This window comes from Crotalus tigris, unplaced genomic scaffold (assembly GCF_016545835.1).
Source record: "Crotalus tigris isolate CLP2741 ecotype Arizona unplaced genomic scaffold, ASM1654583v1 scf7180000017871.4482833, whole genome shotgun sequence".
NCBI classification, from domain to species: Eukaryota; Metazoa; Chordata; class Lepidosauria; order Squamata; family Viperidae; genus Crotalus; species Crotalus tigris.
Genome location: NW_024096690.1, coordinates 2,409,127 through 2,434,905, shown reverse-complemented (window position 1 = coordinate 2,434,905; position 25,779 = coordinate 2,409,127). Strand labels below are relative to the sequence as shown.

General features: G+C 41.3%; 1 protein-coding gene across 9 annotated transcripts in view; it reads left to right on the top strand.

Annotated features, from left to right (window-relative positions):
* The first annotated feature begins 4,633 nt into the window (after window positions 1-4,633).
* SLC4A7 (solute carrier family 4 member 7) overlaps window positions 4,634-25,779 on the top strand; it is a 115,196-nt gene continuing 94,050 nt past the window's right edge. For 3 of the 9 annotated variants that reach the window (XR_005556756.1, XM_039343731.1, XM_039343729.1), the window contains exon 1: window positions 4,636-4,920. Coding sequence is in view for 7 of the 9 variants with exons in the window: in XM_039343731.1 (XP_039199665.1) it covers window positions 4,873-4,920 (48 nt within the window). In the remaining 2 variants the exon portion in view is untranslated. Of the gene's footprint in view, window positions 4,921-5,641; window positions 5,673-25,779 lie in introns of those variants that run through there. The other 6 variants (XM_039343734.1, XM_039343732.1, XM_039343735.1 and 3 more) reach the window with 5 other exon arrangements.

Below are 25,779 nucleotides of genomic sequence, written 5' to 3'. Positions count from 1 at the left end.
TATTTTAAATCTCCTCCTTAGCAACTGGCCTCAAGCTAAGGAGTAGTCTTCTTAATTTACCAGCATACTTCGTGGCAACTTTTCTTATGAGTTTCTTATATCAGGTTTCTCTTGGTAGTTTTATCCATAAATGGAACATTGAAATTATGCAATTGCATATTGTAGGCAACTTTAAACATAGTAGATTAAAAAGACCCAATTTTTAATTTATATATGGTTTTAATTAACATTTCATTTAACTCAATTACATGATATTGAACTTCATGGAACTTACATGATCTTGTGTAATATGCAGCTCCTGCACAGAGAGAATTTAGTAGCAATCATGCTTCACTAAGCAAATAAATACACTATTAAAAGAAGAATAACATTTCATGATCCAGAAGTTGGAGGTTTTTTAAAAAAAGAGACACTTGGAATACTTATTTAGGAAATATCTAAAGTGCAGTTTTATAATAGCTGAATACACACCATGCATAGAGAAGGGATTAAGCCATCATTTTAAGATTTTGCCTTAATATGTTATATGTATCCAGCCATTATCTTTATTATTAGATTTTTATTCCACCCTCTTTATATTTGATCAATCCAAGGCAGCAAACATACCCCAAATTCTTGTTTCTTATATTCCTTCACAACAATAACCTTGTGAGTTGAGTTAGCTTGAGAGTGTGTGGCTGGCTTATTGTCATCCAGCTGGCTTTCACATCATTTGTCAGTTTTGGCTTTGATTGTTTAGTGCTGGAAGCATATCTAAAATTGCATATTTTAAACTTTGTACTATTCCCCCTTAAACAGGTAATACCCAGGATTAAAACTGAGATCCTTGGAATGCTATAGTCCTTCTGCCTATAGTTTGCCAGATAGAAATTTGAATTCTGGAAACTTTAAATCAGGTTTGGAATGACTGTGATCAAAATTACCTATAATAATAAAAAATATTTTAAAAACTTTACAAATGAAACCAAATTTTAACTTATCTATTTGTTGGTATCCAAAAGACAACCTGCAATCATACATTTCATCAAGTTCCTGGACTCAGCTTGAGCATATTTAGCAGCTCTAGACTGCAGCGCTTCTCTACTGAGATCATTCATCATGAAAATCACTCATATTTTATTGTTACATTTGTATCATGTTCTTCCTCTCTTAAAGGACAACCAAAATACACGTCTATGTTTGATTAGAAGAGCAATTATATGTGGTATCTAGTTCAAAATACAGTTTTCATTGCACTTAAGGAATTTTATAATCTTTTATCTACCTAAATAGAGATAAAGCGTATTCTCCTTTATTTCATTATATTCAGGCCTGTCTCTCACTTCCACTTAATCAATGAACTTATTGTTTTAAAGTTTTCAATGTACACGACATACCTTGCAGAATGCAAACATTTCACTGAAGAGATAATTTATGGATATCTCACAACATAAAGTTCATTTAAGAATTGATTCAAGAGATCCTTAAAAAGATGCCATCTGGAACACAGAAAAGCTCTTTTTTAGCAAGATTACTGAGTCTACAGGTAGTCCTCAATTTATGGCCACAATTGAGCCTAAAATTTCTGTTAAGCAAGAGAGTTATTAAGTAAGATATTCCCCATTTTACAATCTTTATTGTCACACTTAAGTGAATCATTGTAATTGCTAAGTTAGTAACAGATGGTAAGTGAATCTGACTTCCCATTGACTTTGCTTGTCAGATGATCGCAAAAGTGATTGTATGAGTCCAAGATACTGCAACCATCATAAATATGAGGGCAATTCGGAAATAAACCTCCGTTTGGTTATCAATGACAGACACTCTCAGACACAGAACTTTTATTATACATGTTAGATAACATTACATTACTTTTCGACATAATCGCCATTCAAATTGAGGCACTTGTCATAATGTCTTACAAGATTTGTAATTCCTTAGTAGTTGCTTGGCGCCAAATCTGGGCTATGGGTGTGTGTGACCAAAAACATCCCAAAAGTTCTTGGGTGCATCTAGCAGTGTGCGGGCGAGCATTATTGTGAACCAACACCACATCGGAAGTGGTGCCATAGAAAATCCCGCCACATGTGAAGATGCCAAAGGAATACTGCTAGTGAAGTTCATGGAGCGTGGTTTGATCATCAATTCAGAAGTCTATTGTGAAACGATATGAAAACTCGGACGAGCCATCCATAACAAGCGTCAGGGCATGCTGACTTCCGGTGTGGTGTTGGTTCACGATAATGCTCACCCGCACATCATTAGATGCACCCAAGAACTTTTGAAGCAGTTCCATTGGGATGTTTTTGGTCACCCACACTTCTATAGTCCAGATTTGGCGCCGAATGACTACTACTAAGGAATTTCAAACCTTGTTATGACAAGTGCCTCAATTTGAATGGCGATTATGTTGAAAAGTAATGTAACGTTGTAGTTTTCTAATGTATATAATAAAAATTCTGTATCTGTCATTCATAACTAAACGGAGGTTTATTTCCAAATTGCCCTCATACATGCCAATGGCCAAGAGTCTGAATTTTGTTCATGTGATTATGGGAATGATGCAATGGTGGTGTGAAAAACAGTCATGTCACTTTTTTCAGTGCTGTCGTAACTTCAAATGATCACTAAATGAATGATTGTAGGTTGAAGACTACCTGTATAAGACTATATTATGTCTTGGATCAGTAATTTTAAATAGGCTTATAAATTCACCTCTAACAAGCCATCAAATTACTATTAATAAGCTAAAGAGTACACATCTTTTATTTCCTAGCAGGAGTAATATTCAGCAATAATACTGAATAATGGAAGTATTTATTAGAAACAATAACTTATTAACTGGCATAAAATTATTTAACAAATCCTATATTTACTAACTATTTTGCATACAGTTTTATAATAGAGCTCTAGATACTGCATTTTGCAACTGCTTTTTATCACAATATTTATAAATAACACAATTTATCTAATTTATTTCCTATGTAGATTAGTATCATGTACCACATCTAAAAAGGCCTTTTTGGTGGTTACACTTTAACTTCTTCTGCCTCCAGAAGACTGAGAAATGATACAAATTAATACTTGAAAAGGGAAAAGAATGAACATGGGATTGAGAATGTTATTCAAGAATATGTACTGTATATATAGATAGTCATATTTTTTATTTATATTTATCAATATTTTACTTCATCTTTATAAAGTAAGGGCTAAAGAAGATTCTGGTCACATCTGAAGAGATACTTTCAGACAGAATAATTAACTACTCTAAAATACGAATTTGGTTCATTATAGAGGAACAGATTTTAAATTGCATACTGAAATATTGTTCACTTTTTTACTTCTGTTCAAAGATTTCCAAAGGATTTCTAGCTGGATGCCTTAATCACTACAACAAATTGACTTGCATTGTTTACTTAAAAGGATCCTAATACGTCTCACTAAAGTAAACCATAAAGCTACATATTCCCATTGTGTCTGTTTATGAGGAGATGCAGCTAATCAAACAAAGGTAAGGTTTTATTTGCAATGGAAGAAACCATGTTAAGCTTGTTTACATCTTATTTGTTAACCAAACTAACTTATGAGTGGAACTAATAGATATTCAAGGATATATTTGCTCCTGGCTAGTATATTATGTTCACAGGAATGTTATTGTCACAGAAGGCTTCATTTTAATGAAAGGTTATAATTCACTGCATGTTTCTTTGGATATAAGTGCCAACCAGCTAAATATCTATCTAGTCACTAAAGTGTCATACATTTGCCGATTATTCCAGTTCAAAGTTTTGATATGTAAATTAGCATATTACCTAATGTTTAACTTTATAGGAGCTGTTTTAAGAAAACAGTCTGAGATAGATTATCTACAATTTTGCTCAGAAAACAATCTTTCCAATGCAAGAGAGATATATCAGTAAATCTGACTAAGCCCAACATTTATCAGGGTAGAAATGCTGAGAACCTCAAAGTACTTTTTTGTGACCGCTTCCATTATTTTCCAACCATCGTTGATAGGAAAAAAAAAAGTTTCCTACTGTTTTGAGCTGGGAAGCAAAATCTCTAGCATCTCTTTCTTCCCCCTATGCCCACCCCGAAACAAACTCACTTGGTGACTTTGGAACAGTCTCTCTTGCTCCACATTCTGTGCCTGATATTCCTCGCTGAAATGAAGAGGCCCCATGACTACTAATTTGAGCTAGATCGAAGATGCATCCTGACTGCAATAATCTGAGCTAATGACCCGAAAGTTTTAGCTAATTTCAAAGAATAAATTATGGTTACTTTAGTCGTGTTTTATTCAATTAAACAAACGGTCTGGCTTCTCAGGAAACTTGGAGCGATCAACCTACCGCTTAGTCTGGGTTATAGAAAGCAAAATGGGGCAGGACAGCTTTTAGGGCAGAGTGCCGTGGAAGCAGTCCCACAAATCGGGGCCCCTTTCCAAAGAAAAGCCATTGCACCCTGAAAAGGTCTCGTTTAGCTTAGCTCCGAGACCAAAAAAAATCCCGGTCAGCGTGACTTCTATTTCTAAGCAGGAGAGAAAGCCACGGTCACCTGAAGCGGCTCCCCTTGAGCTCAGAGAAAGGTCGCCTTTTAATCCCTTTACCCTCCGAAAGTCCCTTCTACCCTCCCGCCTCTTCTCTCAGTGCCTCTTCCCCGCGTAGAGGAGGAGCCGCATTCTCGCGGCGATTGGTTGGGCCGGCTGCCAATCGGGCGGCCGAGGGGGCGTGGTCAAGGCGCGAGCCGGCTAGGCTCTAGCAAGAGCAGAAGCGGGCGTCCAAATCAAAGCCTCGTTGTTGCCGGAGCAGCGACGTTTCCTTTTCCTCACCCTACGCAGTCAGACAGCGAGCGCAGACCTCGACTCCCAGCGCTGTCCGTCTTGGGCACGCCATGGAGGAGGAGCGGGCCGGGGAGCAGATGAGGCCACTACTCACAACGGTAACGGAGCGTGGAGGCAGAGGCGGGGAAAGCGTTGGGGAGGCAGAAGGAGGGTTCCCCCTTTCCCGCTTTCCTCTCTGAGGGCGCTGCTGTTCCCTTTGTGGGGGCGGAGCCCGGCGTCTTTTCTCTCGCCCGGCAGCCGTGGCTCAGGAAGCGGCGCCGCCGGGTGCTTAATGCCCGCGGTAATCCAAAACTCGGCTTCTTGATTCCGGTCTCCCTCTGTCACAGGTGTCAATCCGGGAGGCGTGCGGGGAGGGCGAGACGGAAGACTTTGCCTTCCTCCTCCCGTGTTTCTTCTTTCCTCGGTTCATCTCCGGGCAACAGTGCATGTGGCCAGAGCCCCAAATAACAGTATTGTTGTCGCCTCGTAAATTCAGGGCTGGCTAAAATAATCTGGGCAGCCACCCGTGTAATTCTAGTGTTAATTCTTCCCTTTCCTCTGGGCGAAATATTTCTCGTCAGCATCTTCTCATGCCCCAGTTGCTCGTTTCCTGTTTCTGTGTATGCGTGACAGAGAAAGAGAGACTTTTTTTTTTTACAGCCTCCTGTTCGTTGCTTTTGTTTAGGCCGAGCTCTAGATATGGTGAGGACAGGCCAGAGAGGGAGCTTGGTCTCTTTGTTCCCCACCCCGTGTCTCTCTCTCTCTCTTCCCCCCCTCCCCCTCTCTCCCTCTTCTCAGCCTCTTCCATCCACACACGCTCATTTCAGACCTCATTTCAGACCGTGGTGCACATGGAACAGTGTCAAGTAAGGTAAAGGAGGACAAGAAGAAGTCTGTAAGATCAAACCTGGTGTATGTTCTGGGCTGGAGTAAACTACGTGAATTTCTGGGTCCAGTTGCAATGTCTACTTGTGAAGCTTCTTTACCATTTAACTGTCTCTGGGAGTGCAGACACATGGTTTGCTAGGACCAGTTCTTTTGTCCTCAGAGCTTGCTGTCATATGGAGCTCAAGGAAATGATGTGCTGTTTCTAGGCCCTTTTCATTGCCAGGGTTTATGGAGGTGGTCATCAAAGGAATAATATAAGAGTGATTCACTTCTGTTTGAGACTATAGTTGAAATGAAGCAGACACATGTCTGTTCAGCAAAACTACTGGGTTTTTTCCCACTTTGTTTTTGGGGAAGTGTGATTCTTTTTGGTAGTGGTGAGCTCAGTTTAAGTAAAGAGTTCCCCCCCCTTTTCAGTTTCTGTCATTTATCTTAATGTTAATCATGAGTTCATTGCCAAGTTTGTTGAGGCTATGGTTTGGCAATTAATCTAATTTAATTGGGTAGTAAAAATGGGTACTAGCTAATGGAAAGCTTTCCTGACAATGATAAGCAAACAAATATTGGGCTGTAGAAGCTTTTTTTTACTGTTACTTTTCCTACTCTGTAACTATATTAATAAACAAGCTCAGTAACTTTAACCAAAATACAAATTACTCATAATATAAGATAGTGGAAAAACATTTTGGATAATATCTCTCTGGCCCAGAAAATCAAGTTTAAACAATATCCAGTCAGATCTTGCAGATCTCTCTGATTTTGCTCTGGTATATTCACATAGAATTTCTATATAAATGCATGAAATGTTAATAATTCAGACCATTTTGAACTCAGAACATATTTTGAACTGGAAACTATTGTTTCAGGTGTAAAATGTTTGCATTCAAAACAGCTTCATGGTTCATTTTGAATTTGCTCTGAATTCAAAATACACAATTTGAATTGGAAACAATTTAAATTTAAAATGTATATCTTGGTTTCCTAAGGGTTCCCAGGCAAAGCTCATTTAAACTCCTCTTCTTAGCTATAAAGAGATCTTCAGAAGTAGTGCAATAGAGATGGATGGCTTCTGGATTCCATATATGGCTGAAAGTTTGAAATGAACAACTTCATAGTTGACTGAAATGCCTATTGGCAAGACTTTATTATGAAATGGACCTTATATTCTTGTGATACTGGCCATACCATAGTAAAACAGAGAAGGAACCTTTGGCCTGCCTTTGGACTAGCTTCTCTTTCACTCCCTTCCCTAAAATGGTGTAATGTGTGAAGAGAAGGATTTAACATAAAGTTTTGAGGAAATTATATGTGATTCTTCTGATACTCTATCATAGTTTCTCTTATGGAAGAAATTCATCAGTACTCACTTTGTAGAGTTTAAGTATTATGTCCTTGGATAGCTTTGTATGTATATATGATACTTCTAGCACCTCTTTGACTCTAAATATTACAAGGCTAAGTGTCTGAGGAGATTGATTGTTTTCAATGTTGTATATTGAGAAGAGGAGAATAGAAGTTTAATCATATTATTTGTTCTTTTATGGTTTTGGCTATATGGAATCTGCTTATCCGTTTTCCACTACTTCAGCTATTGTCTTATTGGGCTAGATATAATTTTTCATTGACACATTGCACTTAATTTTTTGATCAAAAGATAGTTGAAGAATAATTGTGCAGCTTTTGAATTCCATGAAGCTGACAGTGCTCCAGCCCATTTTCTTGTCTATAGCAAAGAGAGCACTAATTTATGCAAATTAAAATGCTTATATAATGAAATAGAAATATATCTCTGTCTTGTGCAGCATTTATTTGTTTATTCAATTCCATAGCTGCTGATAGCTGTTTAACTGTCCAGTTCTCTATAGTTTAATTGAAAGCAATATATTCATTTGTTACTTCTTTTCTGCTTCCTAACTAATCCTTTCTGATCATTCACATATGATCATACTTACCTTAGTTCCCCCCCCCATACAAACATCTGCCCTTCTGTGGAACTTGGATGTACAGTTGATTCTTACCACCCTTTCATTCAAGAAGGCTTTTAAAATCATGTTGTTTCAATAGATCTTCTGATTATTTCCATTATTATTTTAATTACTGATTAGTATGGTTTTTAATTTTGTAATATTTTGCTTATCAGTTTTCTTTATATATCTCCCAGAATCAGTCTGATTGGAACTATAGCCAAAACCCTATAGATGACTCTCTTGTAATATAACTTGTCCAATGAATGTATATGCAAACATTAGTTTCTGTTTTGTTAATTATCCCAACACCAAGGTAAACATTTTAAAAGTGGGGAGTGGTTGGAAGTCAAACAAAAACTGAAGGTGTGAAATTGATTAGTGTTGTCAGTTTTCAACCAGGTGTCCCAGTACCATTGGGGCAAACATTCTAAAAAGTGGGGGAATGGGAAAAATGAAAGTGCATGTGATCTCTCTCTTAGCAAGAGCCTCACTTAGCAACAGAGTTGCCAGTCCCAAATGTGATCGCTGAAAAAGGACTACCTGTATTATGGTTCTAAATAGTGAAAATGAATGTTTTCTAATTGATTGCTTAAACAAGGGATCTCTTGCAAAAAGACTTGACATGATAATATTTTATTGGTCATGACCACAATTACATATGCTATGCCTTAACTGTGTTTTATTCATCTTACTGATTATATATAATTACCTATAAATAGATAACACTATGGAAACATTGAAGTTGTAATATGGGATTCATAAAGAGATAAATGGTATGTGCATTAATTTTTCCTTAGAATTTGTGACTGACTCTAGAACTGACGATTTCAAGGAGCCCACTTAAAAAATAAATAGGAGCAGTTTTATATGGCTGTTGTATTCTTTAGCTGTTTCTGCTGCCTGACTCATAATGCAGCCTCATAGTACTCCAGCCTATTCCCTTAGTACTATTTTTCTTCAAAAATCCACCCTTCAAGGTTGCATAACTGGAACACAAAAGCAAAAGCAAATTAAAATCATTTTTTTCTAGTAACCAATGTTAAGAAATGTCCTGGAAGTATTCTCTTGGAGAGCTTAATTGCCTATTTTAGTTAAAAAGTATTATTTATTTAAATAATACTGCATTATTGTTCATTCTTAACTTCAAATAATTTATGAATTAATTAATTTATTATTAATTGGAATCTCTTTTCTCATTTGGAAAATACCATAGTTTCCATTTTTTTACTGTGATAAGTTGATAAAAATAGATTTGGCATATTTTTATATATGTGCTATGTTCTACCAGTATATTATCTGCCTAAGTTTTGGAATTCACAATGCATGCTCCAACTCATTTTCTTAATTCATTTTTCTCTAAAATCAACTTTTCACAATGAATTCAGCTTTAATTTGCTGATAAAATTTATTTATGAAATCTTTTACAGCTCCCCAACCCCTGGGCTGTGGATCAGCACCAGGCCGTGGCATTCCAGAAACCATGCCACACAAACAAGTGAAATCCTATCTGCGGAATGCAGGCAGCGCATGAAACCAATGCCCTCTCTGGTCAATAGAAAAACCTCTCTCCACAGAACCAGTGCTTGGTGCCCAAAAGGTTCGGGGCCACTGCTTTAGAGAATATTCTGTGGAAAAAAGTTAAGAACCAAGTTGTTGCCAGCAAGAAATTAAGAGCTAAAATTTTTTTTTTACAAAAACAAGCAAAGAATGGAGTCACTGATGCCCTCTGAATTTGGCTCTTTGTAGGCATTTAATTATCAGACTAGGTAATATCATCAATTCACACACACACCCAAAACTGGCACGGCAAACTAACAGGGAACCAAGGCCATAGTTATTAGCACTGATGATGTTACCTACTTGCTTATGAAACATCTGTAAACAATCAGCCAAACTCAGCATAAAGGACTTTCCAGTTCAATCCTGAGTTGCATACTGTATATTCTCTTCTCTTGAAACTGTGTCTTATGTGTAAACATTAACTATTTATGTTTACTGGAATATGCAACTGTGTTATATTTAACTAGGACTTCTTTAAAGGAGCATATCTTTTTTGAGATTATAGTGGTAGCCATGCAGATTTTTGGGAAATACATATCTGAGATTAAAGAATTGGTCACATATTAGTGATAAATGGCTGCAACCTGTTGTTGCCTTTATATCAGCTCAAATGTGTATTTTTCTGAGGTACAGGATTACAGGCAGTCTTCAATTTATGATCACAATTGAGCCCAAATTTCTGTTTTTTAAGTGAGACATTTGTTAAGTGAGTTCTGCCCAATTTTATAACCTTTGTTGCCATAGTTGTTAAGGGAATCACTGCAATTGTTAAATTAGTGATACGGTTGTTAAGTGAATCTGGCTTCCTTATTAACTTTGATTAGATTACATTAGATTAGATTAGATAATCTTTATAGTTATTTTTTCCTGTGGGCACAATGGCACACATTAAAAATGAAATTGAGTTGCTTCTCCTCAAAGTATACACCTACATAACACATATTTAAAACATACTATATACAACACATGTATAGACCTATACCCTTACATATACATAACATATAAATATTAATCACTGACCATCTTAAATATATAACAGAAGGAGGAAGCTTCAGACTTCATAAGGTTAATACTGTATGGAACAAAACTCTGACTGATCTGGATGTTCTGCTTTAGATATCACGGAGCCTCCTCTCAGAAGGTAACAAGGAAAATAGGTCGTGAAGAGGATGTGTAGTGTCCCAGACAATCTTGCAGACCCTGCTCAAGCAACACTTCTGTGCTATGTCCTGGATGGAAGAGAGGGAATTGCCAATGATCTTTTTGGCTATCCTCACCACTCTCTGCACTGCCTTCCTGCCTGAAGCAGTGATGCTTCTCCAGCACCGGAGATGGAGAATCCACCAATGGGTTAACTCTGCCTTCCTGCCCATTAGACCAAATCAGCCAAATTTGCCACACCCATCCTTGGGTAGCCACTCCTAGTCTTGATTTGGTCTTCAGCCCAGACGGACGTGACAAATCTGGCTCCCAGTCTAAGGCCAGTAGCAGAGAATAATACATTGGTGGATTCTGTTCTCATTCACAGCCTATTCAGCAGTGCTGGGATCAGTGCTGGATGAAATAGGCTGTAGAAGACAAGGGGGAGGGAGTTCTCCCTTTCCAATCTAAACTTCTACTGAGATTCAGCCTTTCTCAAAAAGGGGGAAACCTCTGATCAGCTGTTCAGTGCTGGGATCAGTGTGACAGCAGGCTTCAATTCCCAGGGAAGAGAAAAACCCTGATCAGCTGCTGAGCTGAGCATCAGGCTCAGCATGGCAGCCAGCCTGTTGGGTTCCTGAGGGGGAGGGGGGATTCCTTCCATCTCTTCGTTACCGGGCAAAATCGGCTAGCAATCTTCTTGCATTCCTTCTACTGGGGGGGGGGACGCCTAACAGACAAAGAAAGCTCCGTGTGTTTTCCCTTGCAAAATCTGATCTGAGCTAGAGCTGGGCTAACTGACCGATCGCTTCATCACTGCCAGGGCTATCCATGGATCGAGACCTGAATCCGTGATTGCCATACCCCCACCCTGCTTCCAACAGGGGCAATCGGATACCAGGATCCCTCCTCTCTGTCACAGTCCTTTCACAGAAGGGGCTCCTCTCCTATGGAGGATGACCAACATGACATGTCATGGTGGGAGGAGTAAGACCCTCCTCCAGATCCTCCCCCATTTGGAGGGGTATTTAACCCTTCCTTCTTTCTGCCCCTGCTCCACAGAGCCAGTTCCACAGCCAACATTGGACCGGATCATGTTCCACAGCCAGACCCACCACCCAGTTCAGATCTGATGTTCTTCGAGCCCGTTGTGGCTCAGCACCACGTCCCTTATCCGGCACTCTTTCGGAATGCCATCAAGAAACAATGGACATCATCGGGCACTTTTCCTTCCCCGGTGGGAATGGATAGGAAGCTATTTAGCACAGCCCCAGAACAGACAGAGGATCTTGAGGTACCAAAGGTAGATGAACCCTTCGGCTTCTTCTTCTCCCCGACTACAGTGTTGGGAGATATGGCAGAGGTATTAAAGTCCAATGACAGGAGATGGGAACTCACATTCCGCAGAACTCATCAGGCGGCAGAGTGGGAGATAAGAGCCGCCACCTGTGCTTCCTTCTTTGCAAGAATCTCCTTACTCTGGATTCTCCAACTACAAGCCAGGCTTCCTCAGGAAGAGGTACGTACCCAACAAGACCTGAGCAAACTTGCGGCTGCATCAAAGTATGTCTCAGATGCCACGCTACATGTGGCCAGGTTCTCATCCAGAGCGATAGCAACCAATGTCTCAGCACACAGGATGTAATGGCTCAAACACTGGCAAACTGACCCAAAGGCCAAGTGATGCCTAGCCATGGCCCTTTATCAGGGTGGTAAGCTGTTTGGAGAGGCGTTGGACCCTTACTTGACCAAAAATAAGGACAAGCGGAAGGTTTAGGCCCACTCCAGCAGACGGGCCGACAGGCACCCAAACCCATAGGCAGTCCTTTCGGACAGGAACTGGCATGGCCTTTCCCCACCCGTCTCAGGCCTTCACACCTAAACAGGACCGGCCCCAGACCCAGGCACCAAGCCCAGAGCAAACGGCCCTTTTGGGTGAGCATCCGTACCTCAAGTGACTCTCGAGCTCTCCCCCGTAGGTGGCAGACTGGTGCTCTTCACCCGCAAGTGGGAAGCCACCACCATGGATTCTTGGGTTCGCCAAACCATCCATTACAGCCTGTCCATGGAATTCGTATCCAGTCCCCCAGATCGCTTTGTCTCTTGTCCCCAATCAAGGAATCCTGTCAAAAGCAACCTTGTGCAAGAGGCCATCCGACACTTCCTAGAGATAAAGGGCATAGAACAGGTTCCGACCGGAAACCAGGGGACGGGAATTCTACTCCATCCTCTTCATGGTTCCCAAGACCTTGGGGGGTTGGAGGGCAATTCTGGACCTCAGAGGTCTGAATCACCATATCGCCCACCGAAAGTTCAAAATATAAACTATCCACTCCATTTTGGGCAGCATAAGACGCAGGGACTTCCTGATGTCCATAGATCTCACGGAAGCGTACCTACACATTCCCATCACTCCCAGTCACCGACGGTTCCTCAGGTTCTGCTATGCAGGACATCACTACCAGTACAGGGCCCTTCTGTTCAGTCTTTTGTCAGCCCCAAGGGTGTTCACCAAGATCCTGGCGGTAGTGGCCACACACTTACGAACGATACCGGTGCACGTCCAGTGCTACCTGGACGACATTCTCATCCAGTCCCCCTACCCTCAGGTCGCCCAGTCGGACCTAACACTGTCAATCAGGGTCCTCCAGGAACACGGGTTCTCGGTCAACTTCCAAAAAAGCCAGCCCACCCCATCCACCCATCTCCTACACCTGGGCGCCATTATAGACACACTCAGTTGCCAGGTCTACCTCTCACAGGAGCATTGCGACAGCATCCAGTCCCTGGCACTAAGGATCCGCAAAGAACAAGTAGTTCCACTAGTTTTGCTTTCCCAGCTCCTGGAGAAGATGGTATCATGCATTGCAATAGTGCCTTGGGCCAGGCTACTTTCCAGGGACCTTCAACGGTATCTCCTTCCCTTCCAGAGCTCTTCCAATAAGCGAGTAAGGATCCCACCCAAGACATTGCGATCCCTCAAATGGTGGTCATCACCAACAGTAGCCAGAGGGTCACATTTCAAGGAACCAGACCACCTCACGCTTATGACGGATATCAGTCTGTTTGGCTGGGGAGCGCACTTTCAGTCTCAGTGGGTACAGGGGCAATGGTCCCAGGTGGATCTGGAACACAACATCAATTGGTTGGAGTTGAGAGCCATATACTTGGCCCTCCGCCACCTCCACAACAAAGTGAAACAACATGTACTAGTCCTCACAGACAATGTGTCAACAAAGGCACACGTGAACTGATGGGCACCCAATCCAGGTCCCTCATGACCGAGGCCCATGCCTTGGGATCCTGGGCGGAAGTAAACCTCACCTCCATCAGGGCCCAACACATATCGGGGAGGCGAACAGACAAGCGGACTTCCTAAGCAGGTTGGTCGTGGATCATTCCGAATGGCGTCTGCATCCAGACCTATTCACGGAAATAGTGCAGAAGTTTGGGCAGCCAGTTGTAGACCTGTTCATGTCTCTGACGAATGCCCAACTCCCGAGGTTCTTCTCCAGGTTCCCATTGCCGGGAACGGAGGGGGCGGACGCCCTGCATTGCCCATGGCCGGGGGCCTACTTTATGCATTTCCTCCTCTTCCGCTGATTCCAGCAACCATTCGCAAGATGTTGCAGGAACGAGCGGAGGTCATTCTCGTGGCCCCGTATTGGCCACAAAGACCGTGGTTCGAGGACCTGGTGAATCTCTCCAGGTCTTCCCCATGGAAGATTCCCCCGAGCCGAGTGTCACTCAGCCAGGGAGCTGTGCAACACCCAGAACCCCAATGGCTTCAGTTAGCTGCTGGCACTTGAACACCAGATCTTGAGTGGGGAATCATACCCAGCAAGAGTAATTTCCATGATTCAGGCATCCCACCAACCGGCAACAAATCGCATTTATGACTCCACATGGAGGAACTTCTGCAATTGGTGCGAGAGGCGACTACTTGACGTCTCGGATCTGACAGTCCCAAACATCCTAGAATATTTGCTCGAAGGCCTCGGCTGGTCTAGCACCTAATACCATCTGCTTTATCCATCTTACTCTCCTGCGCCAATTCAATCCCCTTGGCACAACACCTCAGGATTCACGCCTTTCTTAAGGGCACCACCAATAGAAAACCACCTGTGGTCCACAGGTACCCTTCCTGGGAATTACCACAGGTCCTTCGGGCCTTCACTAAGGTGCCGTTCGAACCTATCAAGTCTTGTACTCAGAGGGCCTTGTCCCTCAAAGTCATCTTCCTGGTTGCTATCACTTCGGCCAGGCGCATCTCTGAACTCGCGCACTATCAGTCAGGGAGGACCTCTGCACCTTTCATCAAAATTGGGTGGTCCTTCACTTGGACCCAACCTTCATTCCCAAGGTCAACACCCTGTTTCATAGGGCCCAAGAAATCATCTTACCGGATTTTTGCCCTAATCCATCCCATGCTATGGAACGACAGTGGCACACACTGGACATTCGTAGGGTGTTGCAACACTATATCAAGTGAACAGCACCCTTCCGCAAGTCAGAAGCCGTCTTTGTCTCATTTCACCACGCCTCTAGTGGACAGAAGGTGTCCACCTCAAGCAGGTAGATCAGGGCTTGCATTGTGGAAGCGTATCAATCACTTTCCCTACCAGCACCAGGGCAGATCACAGCACATTCCACCTGCAGTGCTGCAGCCTCCGTGGCATGGGCCACACAGGCTCCATCGATGAGGTCTGCAGGACAGCGACATGGTGTTGACCCTCCCCATTCATCCAACACTACAAGATAGACCGTTTTGCATCCGCGGATGCCTCCTTTGGAAGGAGGGTGCTCCAGCAGGTAATCACTGGGGACGCAGCTTCGACCTCTCTTGTTTCTCTCCCATTGGGACAGTGAGGCTTTGATATGTCCTATTGATGGATTCTTCATCTCTGGTGTTGGAGAAGGGGCGTTGTCTTACCTGAACATTTTTTCTCAGCACGGAGATGAAGAATCCATTCCCACCCTTAAGGAAACAATTAGAAAACAATTAATAGATATTAGGGAGCCAGGAGCCAACATGTCGAGTTATAGTCAGCTGCTTCGCCTTCGTCAAGACTGGGAGTGGCTACTCAAGGAAGGGCATGGCAAATTTGGCTGACTTGGTCTAATGGGCAGGAAGGCAGAGTTAACCCATTGGTGGATTCTCCATCTCCGTGCTGAGAAAAGACGTTCAGGTAAGACAACACCCCTTCTAAACCAGACTGTGATGCTGTATGACAGGATGCTCTTGAACGTCCCTCTGTAGAAAGTGGTAATGATAGGGGAAGGAAGATGTGCTTTTCTCATGCAATGCAGAAAATACAGGTGCTGCTGTGCCCGCTTCACCAGTGTCTCGCTGTTGAGCGACCAAGCCAGCCTACTTGTTAACTGCACACCCAGGGATTTGATTCTGGTAACCATCTCCACAGTTTAATCATTAATGCACAGAGAAGTGTGGCTGTGCCTACCTTTTCTGAAATCGACAATGATCTTTCCAGTATTTAAAACTAGGCTGTTTTCCTTCTACCTGTTCACCAAACCCTCAACCTCCTTGCTGTAACACCCTCATTGTCATCGTGAATAAGGCCCACTACTGTTGTATCATCTGCGAATTTCACAGTATGGTTGGTGGCAAACCTAGCACTACAGTCATGGGTCAAAAGGGTGAACAGCAGCGGATTTAGGATGCAGGGCTGAGGAGAACTTTTGCTCAAGAAAATGGTGTTAGAAATATTTATTCCAGCTCGCACATATTGGGGCCTGTTAATAAGAAAAACAAGAATCTAGTTGCACAAAGGAGTGTTTAAGCCTAAAAGGCCCAATTTGTCTATTAGATGCTGGGGAATGATTGTGTTAATTGCTGAACTGAAGTCGACAAACAACAAACACACATGAGTATTTCTTTCCTCTAAGTGCTTCAATCTCAGATGGAGAACAGAAGAAATAGCATCCTCTGTAAGCGATTTGATCGGTAAGCAAACAAGCAGGTCAAATGGTGTCGGAAGGCTAGAAACAATAATGTCCTTTATCAACTTCTCAAAGCATTTCATAATGATGGATGTCAGTGCAACTGGACAGTAATCATTGAGGCCTGTAATTGTGGACTTTTTTTGGCACTGGCAAAACACGATGGGACCACTGCCTGCTGCAATGAGTGATTGAAAATATTTGTGAGAACACAAGCCAACTCATCTGCGCCTTCCCTAAGGACACATCCAGGGATAGTCAGAAAGTTGCAAAAGGGGAATCACATGATCCCTAGGATACTGCAACCACCATAAATATGAGTCAGTTGCCAAGCATCTGAATTTTGATCACCTGACCATGGAGATGCTGCAATGGTTGTAAGTAATTTTTTTCAGTGCCATTGTAATTTCAAATGAACTAAATGAACCGTTTTAAGTCAAAGACTGTCTGTACTGTGGTGCCAGGCTTTTGAGGCAGTCCATATAAGAAGTGCAAACCATAAGTAGTAACTATCTTTTTTGTACGATTACAATAACATAGCTTTGCAACTCTGAAAACACTTCTCCCTTTTTTAGTTTTATTCTTTTTTTCTCTCTGCTCAATAGCCAGTCTCCAACAGCTTAGCTCCCAGAATATCTTCACCGAATTAGCACTTTTTTTCAAAGTTTCTTTAGTAGCTATCATTCTTCCGTCTATTTTTTTAAAACAATTTTTTTTCAGATGTCCTATCCTTGGTCGCAAGCCTTAGTTCATTTTGAGCCTTAGTTTTCCTCACTTCATCTTTGCAGGCTCGGGCTATTTGCAGATATTCTGATTTAGTTATGTGCCCCTCTTTCCACTTGTTATACTTGTCCTTTTTGTCTTTCAGTTTATCAGAGAGTTCTTTATACAGCCATACTGGTTTCTTTTGAGAGCTGTTATTTTTTTTCATTAAATAATTGCTGCTTCTTTAAGGAGCTGCCACAGAGCACTTACAAGTAGTCCTCGATTTACAATCATTCTTTTAGTGATCATTCAAAGTTATAACAAAACTAAAAAAGTGACTTATGAGCAGTTTCACACTTATTACCATTACAGCCTGCCCATGTTCATGTGATCAGAATTTGGGCATTGGCCACTGGCATGTATTTATAATAGTTACACTCTGCCAGGGTCATGTGATCACCATTTATAATCTTCACAGTTAGCTTCCGATAAGCAAGGTCAGTGGGGGGAGCCAGATTAGTTTAATAACTGCAATGATTCACTTGTAATTTCAAATGGACTTTAGATGAATGGTTGTAAGTTGAGGACTATTGTAATGTAAATTGTACTCTAGATAGTCTAGCTATAATAACAACAAAAATTCCTCTAAGAAATAAATGTAGCTGAGCTGATGAAGCTAAAAGTTTATGAAATATAATATAGAATAATACAAGGAAAATAGAGAAAATTTGTGTTTTTGAAAGTTTGAAGAGCTGAGAAAAGCAATTCTTAAGACTAACAGAACATTCTTCAAAGATAATAAAGATTTCAATAGTCCTTTTTTGAAAGAAGGCTTCTATATTACTTTTTATTATAACAGATTTATGTTCTGGGATCCAAATTAGATTCTATTGGGAACAATGCTCTGATGCCGCATAAAGCAAGCAAAGAAAGTTGTTACTATTACTTGGTAGTTCAAATATTTATTCTATCTCCTTTTTAAAATGCAAAACCGGGAAGCCAATCAGCTAAGATGTTTCAATTTACTGTTATATTCAATCAGATGTCATCAGTGTGAATTTGTGTTTAATGTACTTAAAAAAAATTAATACAGCTGCAATGTCACTAGAGGGCACTGTCCCCATGTCTTGATTAGAATGTGATAATATGTACAGTATAAGACAAATAGAAAATTAACCAATATATTACTATCTAGAAATTTTATTGAATTCGTGGAACTGGCTTCTGAATAGTCACATAAAGCAGTTTGACAGTTTATCTTAATACAAGTGGCAAATAATTGTAAAAGGATTATATTTTCTTTTTACATCACACAAGAATCAGAACATTTGAGTATATTTTCTTGAAGTAGTTGTAGAAAGTACTGCATACGAATCACTTTTTAAATGTGAAGAATTGAAGTTTTTCATTGTACTTGGCTAATAATTCAGAAGCAGTTTTGCCTAATTATGACTTTAACTATTTCTATGTATGTGATCAGCAATATATCATGGCCTATCAAACTACTTTTAGATAACGATTCCTAATTGATTGATTGATTGTATAATTGGGTAGAAGATTGCTTTTTAAGTTTTCAGACTAGGTCTTCTGAATGAAATGCTAGATTCTCTGATAATTTTGGCTGTAGTACTTTTGCTATGGTTAAAATTATCTCATTGCTATCTGAGGATATCTACTTGCCTCACTATGTTGATACCAGTAGAGAAAGCACACTCCATATCTTTTCTCTGAAATGTTTCCATCCAATGAGATCCAGATGTGGAATTAATTGCATAAATATGCCCATAGACATGCTCCCACAAAGTCCTTGAGATAACAAACGGACTGTTCCAAACACGGAATACATTCATCAACCATTTGGACAGGGTCTGATAAGAACACTGGAAGCAGGATGCATGAATCATTACCCACCTGCATAGCCTTGCATTTGGAGAGTGTCTGTTATGTGATACATTGTAACCACCCCTATATACGTCTTTTGATTACGCTGTGTGATGTAAAAACTATAGTAACAATAAAATAGGGTGTTGGAGTCAGCTCTGGGCTCCCATCCTGAGATACCTGCGTGCGTGTCTCATTATCCACTGAGGGATACGTCCCTGCCGACCCTTTACTTATCGCCTGGAATAGGCTTGCTGCACCCGACGAAGTTGCTGGCAACTGACTCCTCTTCGTAACTATGGAGTGTGGAATGTCTCAAGCAGCATGTGGAAGAGCTGAGGCTACTTGGCAGGAAAAAATATCTTACTGATCAGGAACAGAAATTAACCCGTCACCTTTCTAAATCTGAGGCTGTTAAATTGCTTGCTTACGTATGGGCTAACTGCTCATCCTATCCAGAGTCTGGATCTTTAAAAGTAGATACATGGAGGAAAATCGGCGCCGTCCTCCATCAGTCTCCGAGAGCCCCCCCAGAGATTTTGTGCCTTTGGAAAATTGCCTATACCCTGATTCAAACCCATGTTGACTCGCCTCATCAGCCTTTATTAGACCCTCCACCGTACAAAAGTCCGTCTGTTATGTTGGCCACTCCCTTACCACCTGGAGCCGGTTTTAACCCTCCTTCTGCCCCTGCAAATTCTATGGATCCTGATAAACAACAAACAGTCTCTCCTGTTCCTGCACGTTGCCGCCTGTCTCCCGGCCCGGAATCATCTGTGGCGCTTTTCAAAAGGCTTTGAACAATGGTGATTTGAGCGTTTCTGAACTATCCGAGACAGAGTTGTTCCCTGTTACTTATCAACAGACTGCAGCAGGCATAGTGGTTGATTGGGAAGCACTTCCCCTGGCTATGATCCGAGAATTGAAAAAGGCTACAAAAGATTATGGCATAACCAGTCCCTATACTAGAGGACTGATACACTCAGTTGCTAGTGCATATCGAATGTTGCCTCAAGATTGGAAAGATCTGTTCCGCATGCTTCTTAACGGAACGCAATACATAGTTTTTGAATCTGAATATAAGAGAGAGGCACAAAACAGAGCTAATCACCCAGGTTCACAATGGACAGCAGAACAACTCTTCGGAGAAGGCAATTTTGCTACTCTTAATGCTCAGGCTCAAACTTTCACCCCCTTTGCATTTTCGATCATTAATACTTGTGTTCTTTCTGCCATGGCTCGTGTTGATGAGTCTGGCACCCCAATTCAATCTTTTTCTGCCATTCGCCAAACTGCGACTGAATCGTATGCAGACTTTGTGAATCGCCTGCAAGTTGCCATTGAACGTTAAATTTCAAACAGAGATGCAGCAAATGAAATCCTCATAAAATTGGCTTATGAACATGCAAATGCGGACTGCGAGTCCACTCTTAAACCACTTGTTTCCAGTCCCACGGCCACCCTAGTGGACTTTCTTAAAGCCTGCCGCATTGTGGGAACCAATGCTTTTCAAATGGACACTCTTGCAGCCGCAATCCAAAAGGGGAATCAACCCCAAGGCACTTGCTTCAATTGTGGAAAACCTGGTCATTTTAAAAAGCAATGCAGAGCCCCAGGAGGCGGCGCGGCTCGACCCACTACCATCCCCAGAGCCAAGCCCAAAATTGTGTGCCCAAAATGTAAAAAGGGTTTTCATTGGGCCAATCAGTGCCGTTCCTCTCAGTCCAATCGGGGAAACTAACAGAGGGGTCTGCAGCTAACCCCTCTCCAAAGGCTGCATCCTTTTCAGACTTTACTCCTTCTGCTTCGCAATATTTTTCTGGCATTGATTTAAAATTGGCTTCTGATCTTTCTGTTACTTTTCCTAACCTACTCACGGTTGCTGAAACCCTTTATTCCGGACCCTTGCCTCCGGAAATGGAGGGAATAATCTTTCCCACACCTGTTGCCCGGGAACAAGGAGTGTTTGCTTGCCTGGGATACAAAACACTCTTAATCTTGTACTTTTTACCTTAAACTTTTTGAATGTTTCTGGCACCCCTGGCTCAACTGCCGCAAGCAGGCATTTTTCTGCTTCTCCCACAGATTCTTCACGCCCCCAGGTATACTATCGACGTTTGCCTGATCCCACCTGGAAAGGGCCTGCCTCCCTCATTACCTGGGGTCGAGGCTACACTGCAATAGACAACCATGGCGAGATCATTTGGACTCCAGCTCGTTGTGTTCGTCCTTATATGGCTCAACGTACACCACCTCAGCCAGGCATATGAGGATCAGGGACTGTGGGCCTTTAATGCTTTTGTACGTGATGCTAGGCGCACTGCTCTTACACTTAACGTCACGAACTGTTGGATTTGCATGCAAATTCCTAGTGACAGTCGTGGTGGCCTCATTTTCCATGCCATCCCGTTCAATGAAACAGGATGGAAGCAGCTGTGGAACATAACTACAGAGACTTTGAATATGACATATGCTGTGGGCGCTCGTATAATGGAACCTGCCAGATTTTGTTTTTATAGCACAGGACTATTCCGTACTGCCACTTATTTGGGAAATTATAGTAATTGTCAACAAGTTATTATATGGAATTCAGCAAAGAAATGCAAATCCATCAAAAGCAACCTTACTAAGATAAACAACACTTATCGAAGCAATCAGTGGACAAACGTCAGTACCTACATGGCTTGCCTTGACATGGAATCCATAATAACATTTGCTAATGAGTCTCACCAGGGTTATTATGAGTTACCCGATATGTGGCTACTATGTGGCCATAGAGCCTATCGCCAGGTGCCTAAGGATTGGAAAGGCACCTGTACACTGGGCCTTTTGACCCCTGCTGTATATGCCTTGCCTCATCTCCCTGATGGACGCCTGCGGAACAAACGTGATACTGGTTCCTCGGATCCACCCCTAACATTGGGTGGTAGTTTAGAGACTCAAATCAGCAGAGGAATACTACCCAATCTAGGAGTTGCCATGAACTATAGGGACCTTCATTTGCTTAACAATTGGACTGTTCATATGTTTAATGAAACAATCAACAGCATTAAAATGATTAATCAAGAAATGGGGGAAATAAGGGAAGTAGTTTTGCAAAATCGGTATGCTTTAGATATTATTTTAGCAGCAAAAGGCGGTGTATGTGCTTTAATTCATTCTCATTGTTGTATGTATATACATGATTTTCAAACTAATATTTCTGCTACAGCAAGGAAAATGGAATTTATGATCCAAAATAATCCCTTACACAGCGATGGATCAGGCACCGTGGATATCTGGGGTGCCCTTTGGTCCTGGCTACCGGATGGATCCTGGCTACGATCTTTGATTTCTATTATAGTAACCATTTTGATATTAATTGTATTGCTATGTTGTTACATTCAATGTATTCCCTCCCTCCCGCAAATGTGCAAAACGCCCTCCACTAGGAAGGACGCCTTAATCAGTGAATCAAGATCCCTTCTGGAACTGGAAGTGAGTAACATTAAAAAAACACAAAACGAGGAGATGTGGAATTAATTGCATAAATATGCCCATAGACATGCTCCCACAAAGTCCTTGAGATAACAAACGGACTGCTCCAAACACGGAATACATTCATCAACCATTTGGACAGGGTCTGATAAGAACACTGGAAGCAGGATGCATGAATCATTACCCACCTGCATAGCCTTGCATCTGGAGAGTGTCTGTTATGTGATACATTGTAACCACCCCTATATACGTCTTTTGATTACGCTGTGTGATGTAAAAACTATAGTAACAATAAAATAGGGTGTTGGAGTCAGCTCTGGGCTCCCATCCCGAGATACCTGCGTGCGTGTCTCATTCTCCATGGGAGACCACCACATCCAAGAAGCTTTAACTTTGGGGATATTCTTTTCCAGCAATCCAGAAGACTCTTATTCTTTTAGATTTCTGGAAGGCCATAAAGATCTGGCTCTTTCCCCAAGTGTTGGGGTAGAAGGGAGGGAATCTCTGGGTTGTTGCTGAATCACCCCACGAGAATGATCGAGGAGCTAGATTTTTAGTTTTTGGTTTTATGGCTTTTATTGTTTTGTGATTTTATTGTTGCTTTAAATTGGCCAGAATTGTGCTTCAAGTTAGATGGTATTACTACTACTACCACTACCACAACCACCACCACTACTATCATCACCACTACCACTCCACTTCCTGTTGTCCAGGAAGAAAGAAAATTATCCATTAAAACTCGTGGATAAAACTGGCTGGAAAGAATTGGATCTTTAGCTAGTAATTTATCCTCCTCCCCTAGGCTGTTACTGGGATTATGGCTATTCCTCACCAAATCTTAACTGGGTGATTTCTGTTCCATTGGGTGCAGTAAGGATTGATCACAAGAATTGTGTTTGCACTGATGCCAGTGCTATTTTTCTTTGCATAAATTCCAATTATTTGACCTCAAAAAGTTTTAATGCAGTAGGAATCTACTGGCCTCCACTTGTGCAAAAGAAGAGCTTTATAGAACTTGAAGATCTAATCACTATATGATTCTGGGCATTTAGATGCCTTTAGAGTATAAAACCATCCCATGGTATTTAAATACAGTAACCTGCTCTGTTTTCTACTGCTTCTGTTGTGCAGGATTATTGAATCATTCTCTTAGCAAAATGAGAATTTTATATTTTTTGTCTGCAGCATCAAAATATTACAGCAATTGCTCTTTTCAACCCTATTGGGTTTTGTGAAATTATGTGACATCATCAGCATTCAGGAGTATAGGGATTTTGCATCCTGCTAGTCTAGGACATAGAGTCCCAGTTATGAAGAAAGATGCACCATTGAACAGGAATATAAGTTAAAAATAAAGGGGGCAAGAATACATCCCTGTTGCACTCCTTTCTGAACACTTCCTATGCCAGAGAAGGTCTCTTGGGGAATACACCTCACACTTAACACTTCAATAAGCTTGCTCTGTGTGTGTGTGTGTGTGCGCGCGCGCGAACACACTGGTAGAAACAGGTTTTCTTTCTGACTTTGTCTTAAAATATTGGTTTATGATTTGCTCTGACCTCTGTCTAGTTAGAAGAGATTGCACTCAAAAATAATTGTGTCTAATCAAATATTAGATTCATGCATAGATTTTATTCATGTGAAAAAACAATATGTGATATAAATTTCAGAGTACATATTTTGTGTTCTAGAGTTGCATTGTAATTTTAGAGGAGAGTTCAAAATATGTTATCAGTAGTGCTTTAGGATAGCTTGACCTAATTTCTTTTCATTAGTACATATTATGCTGAATGGATTATCTACCTAATTTCAAGAGGTAAACAGTTTGGTGCAACATATTGTCCCACTGATGAGGGGAAGGCCATACTTGAAATGGAAAAAAAAATGGTGTCCTAGTTCCATAAAAAATAAAATACATTTGTTTCTCTTTCTGCACAGACTTCATATATTCAATGATTCTATATTATCCATTTATTGCACATTTAAATTAATCATCTGTAATAGAAGCTTCTTAAGCTATGTTTTGCAAACATAGTGCTTAGTGGAGTGAAAAATAAACAATCAGGTTAAAGTATATATCTTATTATTAACTATATGTGAATTACATAACTAAGACAGTGGCATACATTAAAGGACAATTATGTTTCCCTTCCCAATTCTCTGTAATTTAGTATAGAATTAAACTAATGCAACTTATATAAGCTTTGTCCCCAGAAGAAGAGAAAATTGCACCTGATATTTTACTGATAGGTTCTAGAAAACAAACTAACATATTTTTAAGTGATTCTCAGTCAATAATCAATTCAGATCTCATCATCATGGTTACATTAATTGGATCATGTCAGTGTTGGAGTTACTTGGTCACACCCACATTTTTTTTTAGGAAGTGCTTTTGATCCATTAACCCAGGGCTTTTCAACCAGTGGTACGGGTACTATCTGTGGTACATTGGCACCTGGCGTGATACGCGACCATCCTAGAAAAGTGGTAGCGGAGGAGGGAAATGAACTGAACCAGTGGCAACACCATACAAGCCTGAGTGAGAGATGACTGGAGCTGCAGGGCTGTCAAGGTTCAGCAGAAGCGCCAGGATCAGTGCCGCTTTCCAGCTGATCAGCGCTTTTTCGGGGCTGTCAGAGCTCAGTGGAAGTGCCAAGATCAGCGCCAGGCTCCAGTTGGAGCCCTGAAGAAGTCCCGATTAGCTGGAATGTTGCAGCATCTCTAGGGTCTTGTGATTTACATTCAGATGCTTGGCAACTGATTATGTTTATGATGGTCACAATGTCCCAGGGTCAACACTCAGCAGATGGGGGGAATACAAACCAATACACCCCCACCCCCACTGCCAATCCTCAACAGAAATGCTCACAACAATGAAAACCTCAGATAGGAGGAAGAGCGCTGCTGGCTGTGGCTTGGGGGGCACTTTTTTCAGTGCCATTGTAACTTCGAACAGTCACTAAGAGAACTGTTATAAGTCGAGGATTACCTGTACTTTTATCACTTTTTTCCTTTTTTTTTTTTTGAGTCATCAAGTTTTTGACACCTTGCTAGGCGACTGGTGGTACTCTGATGTTGCCATATCCTAAAAGTGGTACAATGGGTGAAAAGGTTGAAAAGCCCTGCATTAACCTTTTGTACCTGGTATTGGGAATGCTTCATGATATCACTAGCTGCTTTCCCATTAAAGGCAGCAAATGTTTGGTTTGTCTGCTCTACTTAGTCTGTGTTTTAACAGAATAATAGAAATAATAGAATAAAAGTAATAGAATAATAGAAAATAAAATGATACGGTTGGAAGGGATCTTGGAGGTCTTTGGAAAGAGTTTTCTATGCTATCCTGAGTTGGCAGGGAATTCTACAATGAAAGGGCTTGCTTTTTCACTCATTCTTCTGATG